Below are 16,937 nucleotides of genomic sequence, written 5' to 3' on the forward strand. Positions count from 1 at the left end.
TTCATATTTAAAAATTATAGTTCATTTATATTTTTATTAAATCGTTAATTAATTATTTAATTTTAATTTAAATATATGAGAAAATATTTTAAATAATCTAAACATAGATTAAAGGGTAAATGAGAAAGGTATATTCAGTAAATAAGTCACTTGACTGAACAGACAATAAAAATATAAAACTTTCTAAAATATTATATAAAAAATAAAATCAATTCGAAATAATAATTTAAACATTATCTTAGGAAACCCTCAAAAATTCTAAATGAATCAGATATTGAAATTTGATTCAAAAAAGAAAAAAAAAATTTATTTAAAAAATAAAATTTGTATTTCATATCATTGCTGCAAAAAAAATAAAATCGTTTAACTGATGTGATAAAGATAAAACATGAAAGCTATTTATCACAAAATATGTAGTATTTAAATATACATTCGATAGGAGTTTGTTGCTTTAGAAAGATATGAGTATGTGTGGTTTAACATTTAGTATGCTTATCTCTGCCCTTAACTGTAACACACGCACTCACACATGCATACACGACATACCGATAAAGTAGTAAGAGAGTTTTCTTCAAGGAAAAATCACCTATACCATGACAATTACTTGGGCACACGCATGGAATTAAGATCAAAGTTGAAGCTATTAGTTCCAAGCGAGTGGCTTCATGGAGCAACAATTACTAGTTACATTATAGTTATACATAAATGTATATGTATATGAAGTCGATGGATCTGTATTTCTGGAGCTGTGGGTACTGTTAATTAACACAGCACTTCATTAAATGGAATTCACTAAATTTTCACAAAGCCATGTTAATTAAAAGTGCCGTTTGTGGCATAGCTTCACCTCGCTCTACCTCTCACACAAGAGATACATATCTCTTTCGCACTCATGTCATGTCTCTTGCCTTTTTGCGCTTGATATATTTTTTACACAAATCTGGTTCTTGTATGTCTCTTTATTGTCGACTCTACGTCGTCGCTTCAAATGTTGTTTGTGGCTTTACAATTTTATCAGTAACTAAAGAAGCAAACTGCATCGAGTGGCAGGCAGAACGTAAACAAAACGCATTTTGATAGTCCGCACACACACACACACACACACACATGCATAAACAGTTTGCCCTGCTCACTCACTCGCTCTCACTCTCCCCATAGCTGTCTGCGGCTGCTTGTCTGGCTGCCTCTTTGTGCGCCCTGTATTTATTTATTGCGTGTAAATTTCGGGAGTAAACAAATACCCGAAAAAAAAACGAAACGAAGAGAAATACTTAATAATATCGCAGCTTTGCTTATTTGTATTTCCGTGACTGGAGCGCATGACGAATTGACAAATTGTTTGATGCTCGCTCGAGTGAAAATGTTGGAATGTGCATTTCAGTTGCGTTTGGTTCGTTTATCGTTTGATTCCCTTTTTTTGGTTACATAACGCAGAGCCACGCTACGCAGTAGCCGGCTCTGTTCTAGAGAGGGGGAAAGAAAAACTTCGCTTAGAGTTGTGTGAGAGTAAGCTCAGCTTACTCAATGCAAGCTTTAAATTTAGTTACTACACTCGCTCTCCAGCAGAAAGCGAGAGAGCCAGAAAGAGAGAGAGAGTGAGGCCAGATAGAGTGATTCAGTTATGCAATGCTCGCGCTGCGAAGAGCCGCACAAAACGCGCATACGAAAAAGCAACGCTGGCTACCTGCGCACCGCCCCTCCCTCTTTCGCTCCTTTTCGCCCCGTCTCCCTCTACCACATCGCTTGCTACATTACTGGCAATACTTCTACTTAAGCTTCTGCTGGCTTTGTCTGCGCGCAAGATTCTGCACATTTTACCGTTAGCTTAATGGCTAAATCACCGTTTAGAAACGCAAGAAGTTTTTGTTGTTGCTATTGCCGTTGCTGCAGCGCTTTAGTGTGGCGCGATTTCAGCGAAAATTCTCATGTCGAAAACGTAATTATAGTATTTCTTATATTTTTGCAGACGTGCTTAGATTTTAATTAAATTAAAATTACACTCAATTGCAGCGACGGTGAGCCTGGGAGCTAGTGTCAAAAGTTTGTTCCTTGGTTTTGTGGGGATCAAGCCAAACGGGGGCAGGCTGGAGCATTGAGACTTGGGGATTTATGCGTTGTCTCTAAGATACTCACAGTTATGTATGTGTGGGTGTGCGTGTATGTTAACACAGTGGGTATATATTTAACAGGTAAAGCAATCTGTTCTGTTTTACAAAATAGTAAGTTTGACATTCGAGAGAGAGTGAGAGAGCGTCTGTGCGTGTGTCTGGGAGTGAGTGTAAATTGATTTGTATTGCTGCACTCAAACTGCGTTTAGATTTAGGCTGGCTAAGCTTACATATGTATTTGTGTATGACGCATACAATTGTGTTCATGAAAATAGTGATACATACATAAATGTAGTAATGCTGAGTTTATAAATTGTTGAACCTAGGTTTTAATGAATATCTTCAATATAAGATAATGTATAAATTTTAAAATTAATATTCATTCTAATTTTTTATATATTTGAACTAACGAGCGATGAATTTTTGATAAAATATCTGCAGTTTTTATTTTTATATACAATAGGATGTATCGATATATTCGAGCAATTAATTTTGAATTAAGAAAAGTAACGAATTCTTTAGTTTAGTTTTAATAAATAGTATTATGCCAATTCTATATAAATTTGATATTAAAAATTCAATTTTGTTTTCTACATATTAAGCTTACAGTTTCGAAGCCCCGTTTTAATTAAAACTATTCCGTTAAATGTTTGCAGCTTTTCAACTTTATTAATTTCTCTTCAACTCCCTAAGAAACGCATTTTCCTGACAATTTAATCTAGTATTTTCCCCCCCAACTTGTTTATCGCTTGTCAACTGATAATCTTTCTGCAGAGCAGCCAAGCTGCAAATTGCGTGTTTTCTCATTGACTGCCACGCCCGCCACATAAGGAAAAATAATATATGGCGAGTTGATTATATATTTTGTTCACAACTTTTCAGACACGAAAGAAAACAATGCACTTGTTGTTGTTACGCTTTGTTTTAATCAATCAAAAGCCAGGAAAAAATATCACAAATGCAATTTACACAGAAGAAGAAAATATATAAACATACATATATGTATATTTATGTGACAGATATGAGATAAATAATGTATGTATGTATGTGTATGGAATATGTATCTGAAGGCGCCCACTCAAAACGCAACGAATAGCAACAATTATAAACAATGAGAAGCAACAGTAACAGTAACAGCAGCAACTGCAGCAAATGCATTATTATTATCAGTAAAAACACATGACAAAAGAATGCCCAGCTTGCTGGAGGGAGACAGCGGACAACGAAAGCGACAGAGATAGCAATGGAGATTATGCTTCTGCTTTTGTGCCACGCGTACAGGAAATTATATAAAACATGTTTTGCTGCTTCGGGGCAGGGCAATGCAACGAGCAACGAGCGAACAGTTGGGTGATGGAGTGTTGGCAAAAGGGATTGTGAGGGGGAGGGGGGGGGAGGGTGAGTGCCAAGGGGGAGCGCAGGGCGACACAGCCAAAGGCAAAAACAATAAGAGAAAACAAAACAAAACAGAAACAACAATAAAACGCAATGCAGTTGCAGTTGTTGTGCGTGCGTGTGTGTGTGTGTGTGTGAGCGAGTGTGTTCGCAGTAAATGTTGTTGTTTATTTAAAGCGCAAATACAATAAAGCATTCTCTCAACTCTCTCCCCTCTTTTACACTCTCTCTCACTCGCTCTCTTTGCATTTGTGTGCGAAAAAAATATATATGAAGCCACCAAGAATGCAGCAGCAAAATAAAAAAAGATGAAAAATAAATACGAAAATAAAAAGAAGAATTTTTTGTTTTGTTGGGTGGTGGCTGCATTGAGTATACGACACGTTGGCAACAAGGAAAAAATAACTCTCTCGCACACACACACACACACTCAGTCAGATACACATATGACAGCAGAATGCGTTGTCTCACATGCGGATTATGCAGCTGATGAGCTTACGAGAGGAAAGGACAAGCAAAGCAGATAAAGAAAAAGCCTCAACAGCATCTACTCAAACTCAAAGCACATAAACACACACACACATACATACAATATAGACACTCACGCATACCCAGAGCATATCAAGAGATCTCTATAGGGCTATGGGCTTAAGCATTCGCCTCTCTGCTGATTAAATATTGCAAGAAAATTTCTTTGGAGCAATTTAAAATTTTTTACTATTCTATAATTATATTACATATATTTTTAATTTTTTGATAAAGTCTATTTCATACCTTACAATTCTATAGTAAAATATGCTTTAATTGTAAATTGTATAGTTTATTGATTACAATTTTGAATAAAATGGACAATTTTGTATTGTTCAAATGCTGAAATTCAAATACATTAAATAAATAAAAATAAAATAAATATAAATAAACAAAAAGAAATATTATTAAACAAATTTAATAAGAATATATATTTTTTAAAAATATAATTAAAAAAAAATTATATAAAAAATAAAAATAATTTAATTAATTAATTAAATGAAATATATATACATAATATGTGTCAAAAAATAGCAAATTTTTAAATAACATAACGTAACATAATATTGACTTAATATCATTTTAATATATAATACATAATAATATATTTTTTACATATACATTGGGTATGTTTCTTAAAAAAAAAATAAATAAAATCTGTCATACAAAAGAAAAGCATAAAAACCTAAGCGGCCTTCTTCTAATCTCTACGCTTTGTTTATCGTTCAGACAGATTTCTCTCGAAACAGGATACTTAAAGCTCAGCTTTTTTCCATAATCCCATTAAGTACATCCTTGCCTTAGTCCATATTTCCACGGCTTTATATAACTTCACCTTTTCGAATTAAGATTTGGTAGCTCTGTGAAAATGTCAAAATCATAAAATTTTTGTCTTACCACTGTGCGTATTTGGAGCACTTAGACACATGCGATTTAAACCGTTAACCCTAGCTAGCCGAAAAGAAAAACTTGCACTTTGCCAGCGGCAAGCACACAAAGGCCCCTACGTAATGTTTGCCCCCGACGAACCTGAGAACCCTTCCCGAACCTCTGCATAGAGCGAGAAAGAGAGAAATTCACACTTGGCGCCTTTTACTAATTTCGCTTGGTTTTATACGGTTTTGTTTTTTCCTCTTTTTTTCTTTTTTGGGCACCTCTTGGTAGGGTATGAGGTGGAGAGGGTTGTGTTGGGCTGGGGTGGGCCATGTGAAAGAGTTGCGGGGCAGGGTCGAAGACGGCTCGACCCTAAGTGTTTCTTGTAACTTGAGTCTTCAAGTGGCCAGCTGGCATTTGCTTTTGCCAGTTTTTCTTGTTTTCCCGGGGCAAAATGCGACCAGAGTGTGTTTGTGTGTGTGTGTGTGCGCGCGTGTGTTTGTCGAGTGTGGCAACTTATGTCAAGTCCAACAACGTTTTGTTAAAAAATAATATAATAAAAAAACAAAACAAAAATAAAGGAAAGCAACAAAAAATTGTCATAAAAGTATTAAAAAGAACTGTTGGAAAATGTTAATAAAAATGTTCTCTGCTTTTTTTCTCTCTTTGCAGTGTTTCATTTACGTTTTGGTAGCGCGTTTTTATGTGTAGCCCCCCACAGTTAGACATCAAATCAACGACGAGCAGCAACAGCAACAACAACAACGATTGCAGCAACAACAACAGCAACGGGCACATCTAACGCTGCAGCTAACAGATGAGCCCCAACAACAGATGTCAATTGCTGCAGCCGAAAATGCAGGGTAAGTGCACAAAAATGAAGAAAACAAAATTGAGCAGGAGTGAATGAGACTTGAGCACAAAGAACTTGAGATAAAATAAGGAAAAACGAGTGCCATTAGGATGACTGAGTTGTTGAGTTGAAGTCACAAATGACAGATGTTGCAAGCCAGCCGATTGGCTTGGGCAAGATTTGTGTTGTTGCTTGGGGCAGAAATAATTAAATATGGTGGAAAAGTTTAAATAAAATAGGGAACATATATTGAACAGGGGATTTGAATATTTTTCTAAACATACGAAATAACACAAAAATTAAAAAAAAAATATATGTTATTATTATTAAATATAAATAATGTTATATATATAAACAATTATTTTAAATATATGTAATAAAATAAAACTATAACAATTATAAACTTACAAAATAAAAATGAGACAAAATATAGTAAATTTAAAAAGATTTAAAATTAAAATTAACACAAAACGTAAATAAAATATATAAAGTAATAAAAAAGATAAAACAAAATATTATATAAAAAAAAAAAAAAAAAAAAAAAAGACAAATTTAAAATATATAATATTATTACATATTAAATTTGAAATAATATTAAATATATATTAATAAATAATATTAAAATATATAATATTATTACATATTAAATTTTAAAAAGAAGTAATTTTGTAAATAAAATTAAAAAAAAAAAAAAAATTATAAATTAAATAATAATGTAAATATAAATATTAAGTACAGTTTAACTACTAAATGTTAACCGAATAACTAAAGCCTAAATGCCTGCCTAAGACATTGACAAAGTCTTCCTCACATTTTATTGTCTGTTAATCTCTCCTAACGTAAAAGCACAAAAACATCATTTTAATGATTTCTTATTCAAAATTCATAATGATCTGAATGGTACGTTGTATTTTGACACACCAAATTTCTGGCATATTTTCGAAATGCCTTTTGGCTAATTTCGAGCCTTCTTCAATTTGTTATTTGTTAAGAAATTCCGATGCGAATTCGTCAACATTCTTAAAGCACTGGAGAAAACGCACGACATCACATGGTAAACGTTGCTCAGCGTCGTAATTAAGTAGCAGCTGCTGTAGCTGTAGCTATAGCTGTAGACTTACCTGGTCTAGACTTAGACAAAGCGAAATACAAAATACAATATGTATAGGCAAAAACCTAACTGTATATGCAGACAGGCACGAAAAAAGAAATGTGAAGTGGCAGACGATATATGGGCTCATGTGCGAGTCATTAGAAGCTCATTGAATATTGCGACATCACGCCTCAAAATCAGCAATCATTAATTGCACGTTCTTCACTCTGTCAATGTGTTTGTCCCACACACACACGCACACACACACATATGTGTGCACACGCGCATAAAAATACAAATGTAGCGACAAACTAAACGAAATACTCCAAATATAAATGTATCTTCCACTTAACTGGCCGTTGGCAACGGCGATGGCGACGTCAGGTCACGCAAAGTCTACGACACCTTGCCATCGAATTTAGCGAGAGAGAGGGAGTGAGAGAGAATGATAGAGAATGAGCAAGCGCGAAGAAAAAGGAGGAAGAGAGTGGCAACGTGGAGCTTCAGTGCATTGTCAGTGACTCAATCTGAGGATACCCTAAAACCCATGGAAAATGCTCAAGGGTGGAGTGGTTTTCCGACAATTTATGTAACAAGCTGCGGAAGAAGAAGAAGGCAAATGCGTAGTCATAAAATATATAAGCATAGCTCAAGGGGATATACTAAATTGAGTTAGCTAGGCCTAAGACATTTTACTATGGCCTTGTAAAAATAATAATAAAAAAATCAACTTAGTTATAAAGACAACAAGAAAAACGCCCATATATGATCTTTAAATTATTCTGGTCTATAATAAACCAACTTGGAGAAAACCAATAAATACGATCTTTAAATTAATATGGCTTCATACAAAATACAATTTTTATTGCGGAGCAAACGCTAATGCACTCCGAAAAAGTTCTTGACTTTCAGAAACATATCAATTGTCTGTTTATAATAATAATAAAGATAGTAGTAATGTTAAAAAAAAAAGATAATAATTAGGATTATAATAATAATAACGATAATAGTAATTTTCAAGAAAATTATAATAATGATAATTATAAGGAATATTATTATAATATTATTATATTAATATAAATTATCAGTAATGTAAACGATAATATAACTCATCATCATATGATTGTTAATGTCAATAATAATGATTCAGAGAATGATAATCCTGAGAATAATAATAGTTATTCTCATTCAAAAATGTTAATCGTCATCATTGCAAATGATAATATGAATTATCATCATCATCTTTGAAGTCTATAATCCTTATGATTATTACTACAATTGAAACTCAAATACAAATACTTATTACGATGATGATGATAATGATGATGATAATGATGATGAGTAATATTACCATATTTACTCATCATCATTATCATCATCATTGTATGATAATGATAATAATAATCATCGTCATTGATAATTATGTTCCTCATCATTCTTATTCTAATTGATCATCATCATTATGATGATGAGTAAATATGGTGATATTACATCATCGTCATCATCATTATAAAATGTATATTGTTTATCATTATCATTCTAAGTGATACTCAGAATGTTGATCATCAAGATGATAATAATCATCATGATGATGAGTAAATATTATCAATAATATATTTATGCAATTCAGGGAAATGAAAATGTTTAACAGTATCATTTGCAATGATAATTGAGAGCATTTGTTAGAGCATCTCTTAGTTGGGCACTCCCTATCGGAGCTTACTCTTACTTATTCTCAAATATTTTTGCGCATATTTGGTCTTTGATTTATAGCTTCCAATTTGCTTCATTTCTTCTTTTTTCTTGGCTTTTTGTGGCATATTTCGGCATATTTCTATTGCCGCTCATAATTTCTCAAGTATGTTTTGGCATTTGGCGTTTCGCTTGTTTGTTTCTCGCTGTTATTTTGCTGTGTTTTTGTTTTTCGCCTTTTTGATTGAAATTGATTTTATGACTTTTTTTATATATCGGTTAAACTGAGCGACGAGTGGAAATTTGTGGCGATTTTTTACGATTTGATTTGCACCAAATGCGCGTGTCTTTATATATTTAGATGGGCATTTATGGGTTTACTGCCAGCGTGGGAGATACTCTAAATAGATGAAAATAACCAAATCATGTGATTGATTGAGTGCATTAAAATCAAACTTATTTTTGGTTAGAAGCGAGTAAATAAATAAAAACATTTTGGTTAAATTTTAAGTCTTTGAAAATTTTAAACAGAGTAGCTAAAGTCTCCGAGTGAATGAATGAAAACCAACAGCTTTCAGTATATACATAAATACATAGATTTATAGTTATGTAAATATGCAAAAATAACGTTCCACTCAATTTAGACTGTGTATATGTAGTATATATGAAATCCATTCGAATTTTATGGCACTTTCCCAGTTGCAGGCGAGCTGGCAACAGCATTTAATGACTAAATCAACGCAACGTCTGTACAACATTTTCACTGCATCATTTTCACTTTTCTTTGATGCGGCAACAGAAAACGAAAGTGAAATGAAAACGAAAGACGCTAAAGCTAAAACGCGAGGTTTCAATCTATGCGCGAAAAAGCGAGAGGGCCACATTGTTGGAGTGGGACGGACGTTACAGGTAGAGTTACGAGTGCAAACGGTTTTTGGATTTAGGCCTACAAAACACACTCACACTAACGCACACACACACAGCAGCAGCAGCACAGTGAAGCCTCTCTTGGCCACGCTGATGAGTTTGGCCTACTTTCACTTTCGTTTGGTTTCGTTTCGTTACCATTTTGTTGTTGTTTTTTATTTCTAGCGCGCTAGGCTGTTTTTTTTTTTTCGGGCCCAGCTCCAGCTTAGCCGGTTTTTCCAACCGCATAGACCCACTGACAATGAAATAAAGTTGTTTCATATTTCATGGCAAGTTGAAAAACTGAAACTGAAACTGAAAACGAAACCGAAACTATTTCAGAGGCAAAGGCAACGGCTAAAAAAAAAGCCAACTTGGCATAGAAAAATGCCTGCAAATTACTCATCAACTGTAGACAAACCAAAGGCTTTGTGCGGCCAACAAAAACAAAAAGCAAAAAAAAAAAAAAAAAAAAAAAAAAAAAATAAAAATTGAAAAGACGATTTAGAGAAAAAGTAAATGAAACCCTAGTTTTGTTTGCGCATCTTTATCAATGGCAAAACAAGCTGAAGCTTTGTTGCGCCCACGTAATAACATTGTTATAAATATATACATACATGTGTATATATATATATATGTATGTTTATTCAATTTAATTTAGTAGCTCATATAAATCTATTAATTTTTGGAATGTTTTGCTCTCCCACTTTCACTTTTGTCAATTGCAATTAGTGTGGCCAACAACGTCGACGTCGACTATATGAATAAAGTTTCTCATTTTAATTGCGCTCCTCTTGAATTGAGCCTACAACAAAAGCGAAAAGCTAAAAGCAAAAAGCAATTTAATTGCTATTTCGTTATTGTTGCTGTTGTTGTTGTTGGCGTTGTCAAATCGAGCAGCAACAACAGTGTTCAAAACTTTTAACTACTGAAGCTAAAAGTTCGACTTGTTACTTGACTTTTTGGCGCTTTTAGTTACTTTTATAGCCGGACTTGTCGCAACTGTTTTGCGGCTTAAATAACATTCTGCGGCTAAAAACTTGCTAAATTCAAAGCTTAACAATTTAATCGATTGAGTTTGGCAAATATTATTTTTGCAGTTAGTTCTTTTGGGCAGCTAAAGCCGTTTAGAAGTATTGGCATACGGCATGCTTAGTATCTTTATCGAAGTCTAATTGAAAACCCAAAGGATGATGTTATGATACCAAAAAAGAGTTCAGGATGCGTGCTAGACATTTGCTAGAATTAAAATATTGGAATTGCAACTATCATATGTAAAACTTATGTGAATTTCGCGATTTTTTGTAAGTTTTAGTAGTCACTGTTTTTCCAAAAAAAAAAAAAAAAAAATAAATAAATAAATAAATAAATAAATTAATTAATTAATGAAATAAAAAAAATAAATAAATAAGTAAAATAAGATAAAATAAAATAATATAAAGAAAAGATAAGAAAAATAAGAAAAGTAAATAAATATAATTTAAAAAAATAAAGAAATTAAATAAAAATATTTTTATTTTATTATTATATTATATTTTTAATACAAAAAAATATTGAAAAAAAATTAAAATTTATTTTAGTTCATGATACTAAAATAATAAATTAAATAGTAATACGAGAATAATAAATAAATATAAATTAAATGTAAATTATTTATTTATCTTATTTATTTATTTATTAATCTTATTTATATATTTATCTTGAAATTCGTTATAAATTGTAAACAAAATATTTTCTGCTCAGCCGCCCTAGTATTTTCATGAAAACAGAAGTGTCCAAATATGGGAGATATAATAATTAGCATTTTACTTGAATGCTTTCAGTCAGATATATCAGATGGTATACCTGAAACTAGTCTCAACGTCATATTGAAATTACATCTTTCCAAAATACTCTCCCAGTATTATAGTAGAAAATAGTCTCAGCTTGGAAGTCCCAATTAATTTCCAACTACAGCAGCCTGATATAATCAAGTTTCGACTTTATTGCTTGAAACTGTATACTCTATACACCCACATCTTGTTCTAGATTAACCCACAAGCTGCTTTGCCATTTGAAATTCAAATTTCCAATAGCCCAAAACAATTGACTGTTCACGCTTCCCAAAACAATTTGCGTTAGGCGCTGAAGGCTAGCTTAATCTTTTATTTCGCCTACCTTTATTATTATTTTGTGTATTATCAATTTCAAATTGTGGCTTGCAGCATTTAAGATACCACTCGTGCACGACTTACCGAAAGGCAAGAGAGGAGCAAAAGAGAGACAGAGAGAGAGAGAGAGAGAGATAAGTATAAGCAGAGGATATCATCTATAATTTTGTTTCTAAGTGCCGGCAAACACATATTTTCCATTTGGGCCCAGCTACGTTTGCAAATTTCATCTAATTTTTGAAGCAATAACAAGCAGCAGCAGCATCTAGAGAAACGGCAAACAACGCCCACACGAGCTTAGCAACGAAACGAAATCAGTTTTCCAGAAAGCAAAAAAGCGAGAACCGAAAGAAGAAAATAATAAAAATAAATGAAACAAGTAAGAACGTTGCAGTCGGGCGATACCGATTGCAGAAGACTCATTCACAGCCCAAACGCTGTCAACCAGAGTATATAGTGCAATTTTCAAGTCTAGTGCGCAACAAAAAACAGGGCATGATCCCATTTAAAATGGGAAAATCATCGATAGCTATTGCTATGATCATTGCATAATTGCATTCAAATTACATGCATATGTATATAATTTATACAATTTTGACTTTTGGATACCGGCTTCAAGCTAGCAGCAGATCAGTGAGATTTTACTATACATGTGCACACACTCATCGTCTATTCTATGCGTACAGACAGAAGCGCGCCTTTTCTCACATTCTTAGAATTTCGATTGATTTCTTGACTTTCTAGCCGTTACTGTAGTTTTGTCTGATGACGCTCTCTTATTAAGCTATTCTATTTTAGCAGCTGAGTGCTCGAGCAAAGCAATGGCGCGGGTGCTAAGGGCGACGCAAGTAACGTTAGAGTAGGGAGGTTCGAACCTCTACTATGTTTTTTTTTTTTTTTTCATACATTTTTCGTTTTTTATAAAATAGATATTTTATTGGGAAGGTGCGAGCTTGACTGAATGGCACTTAATACTTTTCATTTTCTTAGTCGAATAATTTTATAAGTTTAAATTTGTTTCTTCTTAAATAGCCCTCAAATACATATATGCAAATACATACATATGTATATATGTAAGTCTGCACGCATAGCATCAAGCATTCCAGCCTTATACACGCGCTCATTTGTATGTGTGTATGTATGCACACATAAATGCGTACTCTAGCATATTCTAAGAATCTCGTTGCGATTGATTTGTCTTTGCATTGTTTTTGAATTTCCAGCCACCACTCTGGCTTTTCTTTGCTATGTGGCGTCATAACAATAATGTGATTTCGTTTTAACTTCTATTGATCGAAACGACGCGGTGGTGCTGTAGGCTGAAGCGCCGACGACCATTATTTTAGCTATTTTGACAAACATGCTGTTTGGGTTGGGTGCGAGTTCAAATCCCGCGGAAAACACTTTTTTGTAAATTGCAAATTTTTGTTATTTTAGCTTCTTTTAAATTTTTTTAAATTCATAAAAATGTTGCCTTTTGTATTATGAATATCTATTAAGCTTATTTATATGTACAAATGCATAAATAGATGGCTGACGCATATAAATGTCGCGATACGGGCACTGTAAATGCCGATTGCCACGCCCCTAGTGGCCGTCGACTCCCCAATTTTAGCCAGTTCTTAGAACGAGTAACCGGTTACCTAAATGCAAAATTTGAATTCTTACGCTCAAAAAATGTGAAAATTACAGGGTATTTTTCGATATGCCACGCCCCTAAAGAGGCTTAAAAATTATTTTTGGGGCATCGATAGAGGAGGCTACCAGTAACTTAACTATCCAAATTTGAAGCTTCTAGCTCTTAAATTGTAGGAGATATAAACTTTTGCGGTTTGCCACGCCCCCTATGGGCGGACATATATCTACCATAGCTCGTTGGACTTGGGTGATCAACCCGCGTATATATACCAAATTTCAGATCTCTAGCATCAATAGTGCCTAAAATATAGCAGAATTCGAAAAATCACTATATCTTCAGGTCCGATTTGCCACGCCCCTAAGGGACGTAGATATATATTTTTTTCACCCATCTTCATAGAATTAAAACATTAGCTTACGTGCAAAATTTCAGCATTCTAGGTTTATAACTTTAGGAGATACAGTTTTGTCCGATTTGCCACGCCCCTAATGGGCGGAGATATATCCGCCATAGCTTGTGATCTTGGGTGGTTGGCGCGGACCTACATACCAAATTTCAGCTTCCTAGCTCTTCAACAAACATGATTTCTGGTATATCGGAAAATGCATTTTCCGATTTGCCACGCCCCTAGTGGGCGGATCGGGAAAATTTTAACACTTTATAAATCGGAGATATACACGAGTATGTGTTCCAAATTTCAAGTCTCTAGCTTCAATAGCGCCGAAATAGATTGCGTTCATACGGACAGACGGACAGACGGACAGACGGACAGACGGACGGACAGCAAGACGGACATTGCACAAAACCAATATACTCATTTCACTTTCGTGAATGAGTCTAAAAAATGTATAAGCCGCTTACATAAGAATCAATGCCTATGAATATGGCTTGTTATTTATTTCATTTCTCTGTCGCTTATTGTTCAAGTTGAATTTTAAGTGCACCCTAATTGGTGCGCTCTGGGGCGTGGTCAAGTGGAAGGCGGCAGCATCAATCAAATGTTGTCAACTGCTATAGCTGCCATCTATATAGAGGGAGAGAGAAAGAGAGTGTGAGAGAGAGATATGTAGCTCGCTTCTAGGCGCCTTAAGCTGCTCTTTTTGAACTGCGAAAAAACTTTGATGAAAATTCCAATGTGCCCGTCGCGTTGACGCCTCACACAAGCACACAGATAGATATATATACATACATACACATATACACACTCACTCACTCATTCAGCCACATTTACAGCACACAAAAAACTTTTTTTTTATGACTCTGCTTTGTTAGAAACCCCTGACCACGCGCTCCCCAACTGTAGCCACAGCCACTAATGCAGAAGCGCTGTACTTGGGCGAAAAATAAGAATAAAATTATTGCATTTTATTTTTATCTCCTTATCAGAACGCATTTCTCTGCTAGACTTTGACTATTACGTTGTTGCTGGGGTTAGCTCTCCCACTGCATAATTTATATGCAGACAGCGCAATTGCAGTTTCGCGCTACGTTTCGGGTTTTCTATTTTGAGAAAAGAAAAATCATTTTCATTTTCAGCTCACACACACACACACACACACTTCATGCGGTTGCTGTATGCATTGCAAATTGCTTTCAATATATGATAGTTGCTTAGAGCAGATAAAGTTGGCAAACCAAATGAGCGTGGCAAGCTTTTTGGTATTGTAGCAAAAGTTGAAGACTCCAATGTCATGTGTCGAAAGTTCTAAGTTTTTCAAAAGTTCAAATGTCTCTTATCCAATCTATATTTCTATATGAATTGTGCTTTTCCTTGGTTATTCCAAGACTTTTATATCATTTATCAGGGAAGGGATATTTATGATATGATATTAAGTTTTTGAAACCATACAAAATATGTAACTTCTCTATTTCGTATGTTTACTAAAACTTGTCAATATTTTCTCTAATGTCTAATTCAACTCATCTTATGTCGAAATTATGTAAAGATACTTCCAAAAATTAGTTTGAAGCTCTGCTTAAGCATAGCAGACAGCTTTCTGAACGCCTACCAGTTCATTGTATTTACCCACATACATATATGCATATATGTATACGTATGTATAAATATATAGATAAAATACATGCCATAGACCTAATGCGCCTACGACTTTTACTACAACACATGACTCAATATGTCAATCACCCACAGCAACAACGCGCCAACTGAGGAGATGAACTGGCGTGTGTTGTTTATCACAAACAAAATTTGATATATAATCCGTCTAAGTGATAATGCTTATTATATTTATTATTATGATTATCTTTCTTTAGCATCTCAATTGAATTCGAATGCCGAAATATTAATTACATGATAATTACATTTAGCCAAACTGCTTGAATTTTGTGATGATATGCTATGATGCTTAGTTTTTGCAGCTATGAGCTTATAATTTGTATATCGATATATATCGAAAATAGCTATTATAAATTCAGTTAAACTTAAAATGGATTTTCTTTAAGCAGTAAATACCACTAAAATCAATATTAAAAGGCAGTTATTCCATAAAGATCTGACTATATACTTCTTATCAACAGAAATTCAACATATTGTATTAGAGCTATATCGATATTTATCGTTGAAAACTAAAAAAAAAAAAAAAAAAATTAGGATAAAAAATCCTTAAACTGCATTAGCTTTAGGATGATATGATAAATATGCTTATTATTAGATGTATACTATAAAGATATAAATTAGGAATCTATATATATGGATAGATTTATACTTTATGTATTCGACATCGATAAAAAAAATTATTATTTATTATATAATAAAAACTTCTTTTGCCATATATTTGATATAAACTTAAAGAAAACTCTCGACTTATTACATCGATAAATAAATATGAAAACTCTGATAATTATAAATGAAAATTAAATACTACTTCAGTAAGCTTCTCTCTTACGCTCTATTGATATTTTGAAAGATAGACACGGTTTTTTCAAGATTTTAGCTAGAGCTACGAGGTATTTATATGTCGAGTTCACAATTAACATCATTTACCGTTAGCCAAACTCATTCTAGTATTTCTCTTTATTTATTTATTATATTCACTCTGTTTCACTCTTCTGTCAAACAATTTTTGTAATGCGAACCTGAGCAGCTGATGCAGTCGCAGACATTGACCAGACGCAAGTCAGAGAAAATGCAAGACAAGACGTCTTCTAATTACCCACAGGCCGCAGGCAACCACAATAGACCCACGCGCCGCTCTGGAGTAGAGTTTGGCTGGTTAGATAACATAGTTAGAGCTGCTTCAAGAGTCTTATGTAAGGGCCAATGGCATTTGTTACATTTCCCACATTTATTGGGCCAGCGCGAATAAGTCATTAACTATTACCGATTGGCCCATTTAAACGCGAGGCGTTTTTTGGCATTCATATTGCATTTTTGGGGTGTTCACATTTGTTGTTCAGTTTACACTGTTTGTCTTTTTATAACGATTTGCATTATTCATTTGAAATTGCCGTTGTTGCAATTATCAAATATTTATGTAGACCGTTGACCGGTCAACACTCTATAGTCGTGTTGACAGAGCCGTTTCAAAAGCATTTCGAATAGAACTGAATGGGCTAAGCACATGAATCTTAAATAAGTACGAATCAACAAGAGCTGCAATGGGCTGGACTTTAGCCTGAAGTTATGGTAAAAAATTGATTAATTTAATTGCCTATATGCACCTTAAAATGAAAGAGTATAATA

The 16,937-nt window shown here is 33.8% G+C and overlaps 1 protein-coding gene across 3 annotated transcripts in view; it reads left to right on the plus strand.

Annotated features, from left to right (window-relative positions):
* tai (basic helix-loop-helix family member taiman) overlaps positions 1 to 16,937 on the plus strand; it is a 123,091-nt gene that overhangs the window by 26,233 nt on the left and 79,921 nt on the right. For all 3 annotated transcript variants that reach the window (XM_089463327.1, XM_089463328.1, XM_089463329.1), the window contains exon 2: positions 5,577 to 5,767. In XM_089463327.1, coding sequence (XP_089319453.1) covers positions 5,739 to 5,767 — 29 coding nt within the window. In that variant the 5' untranslated portion in view covers positions 5,577 to 5,738. The remainder of the gene's footprint in view (positions 1 to 5,576; positions 5,768 to 16,937) is intronic.

This window comes from Drosophila arizonae, chromosome 3, assembly GCF_054131065.1.
Source record: "Drosophila arizonae isolate 15081-1271.41 chromosome 3, UAZ_ARI_1.0, whole genome shotgun sequence".
In the NCBI taxonomy this organism is placed as follows: domain Eukaryota; kingdom Metazoa; phylum Arthropoda; class Insecta; order Diptera; family Drosophilidae; genus Drosophila; species Drosophila arizonae.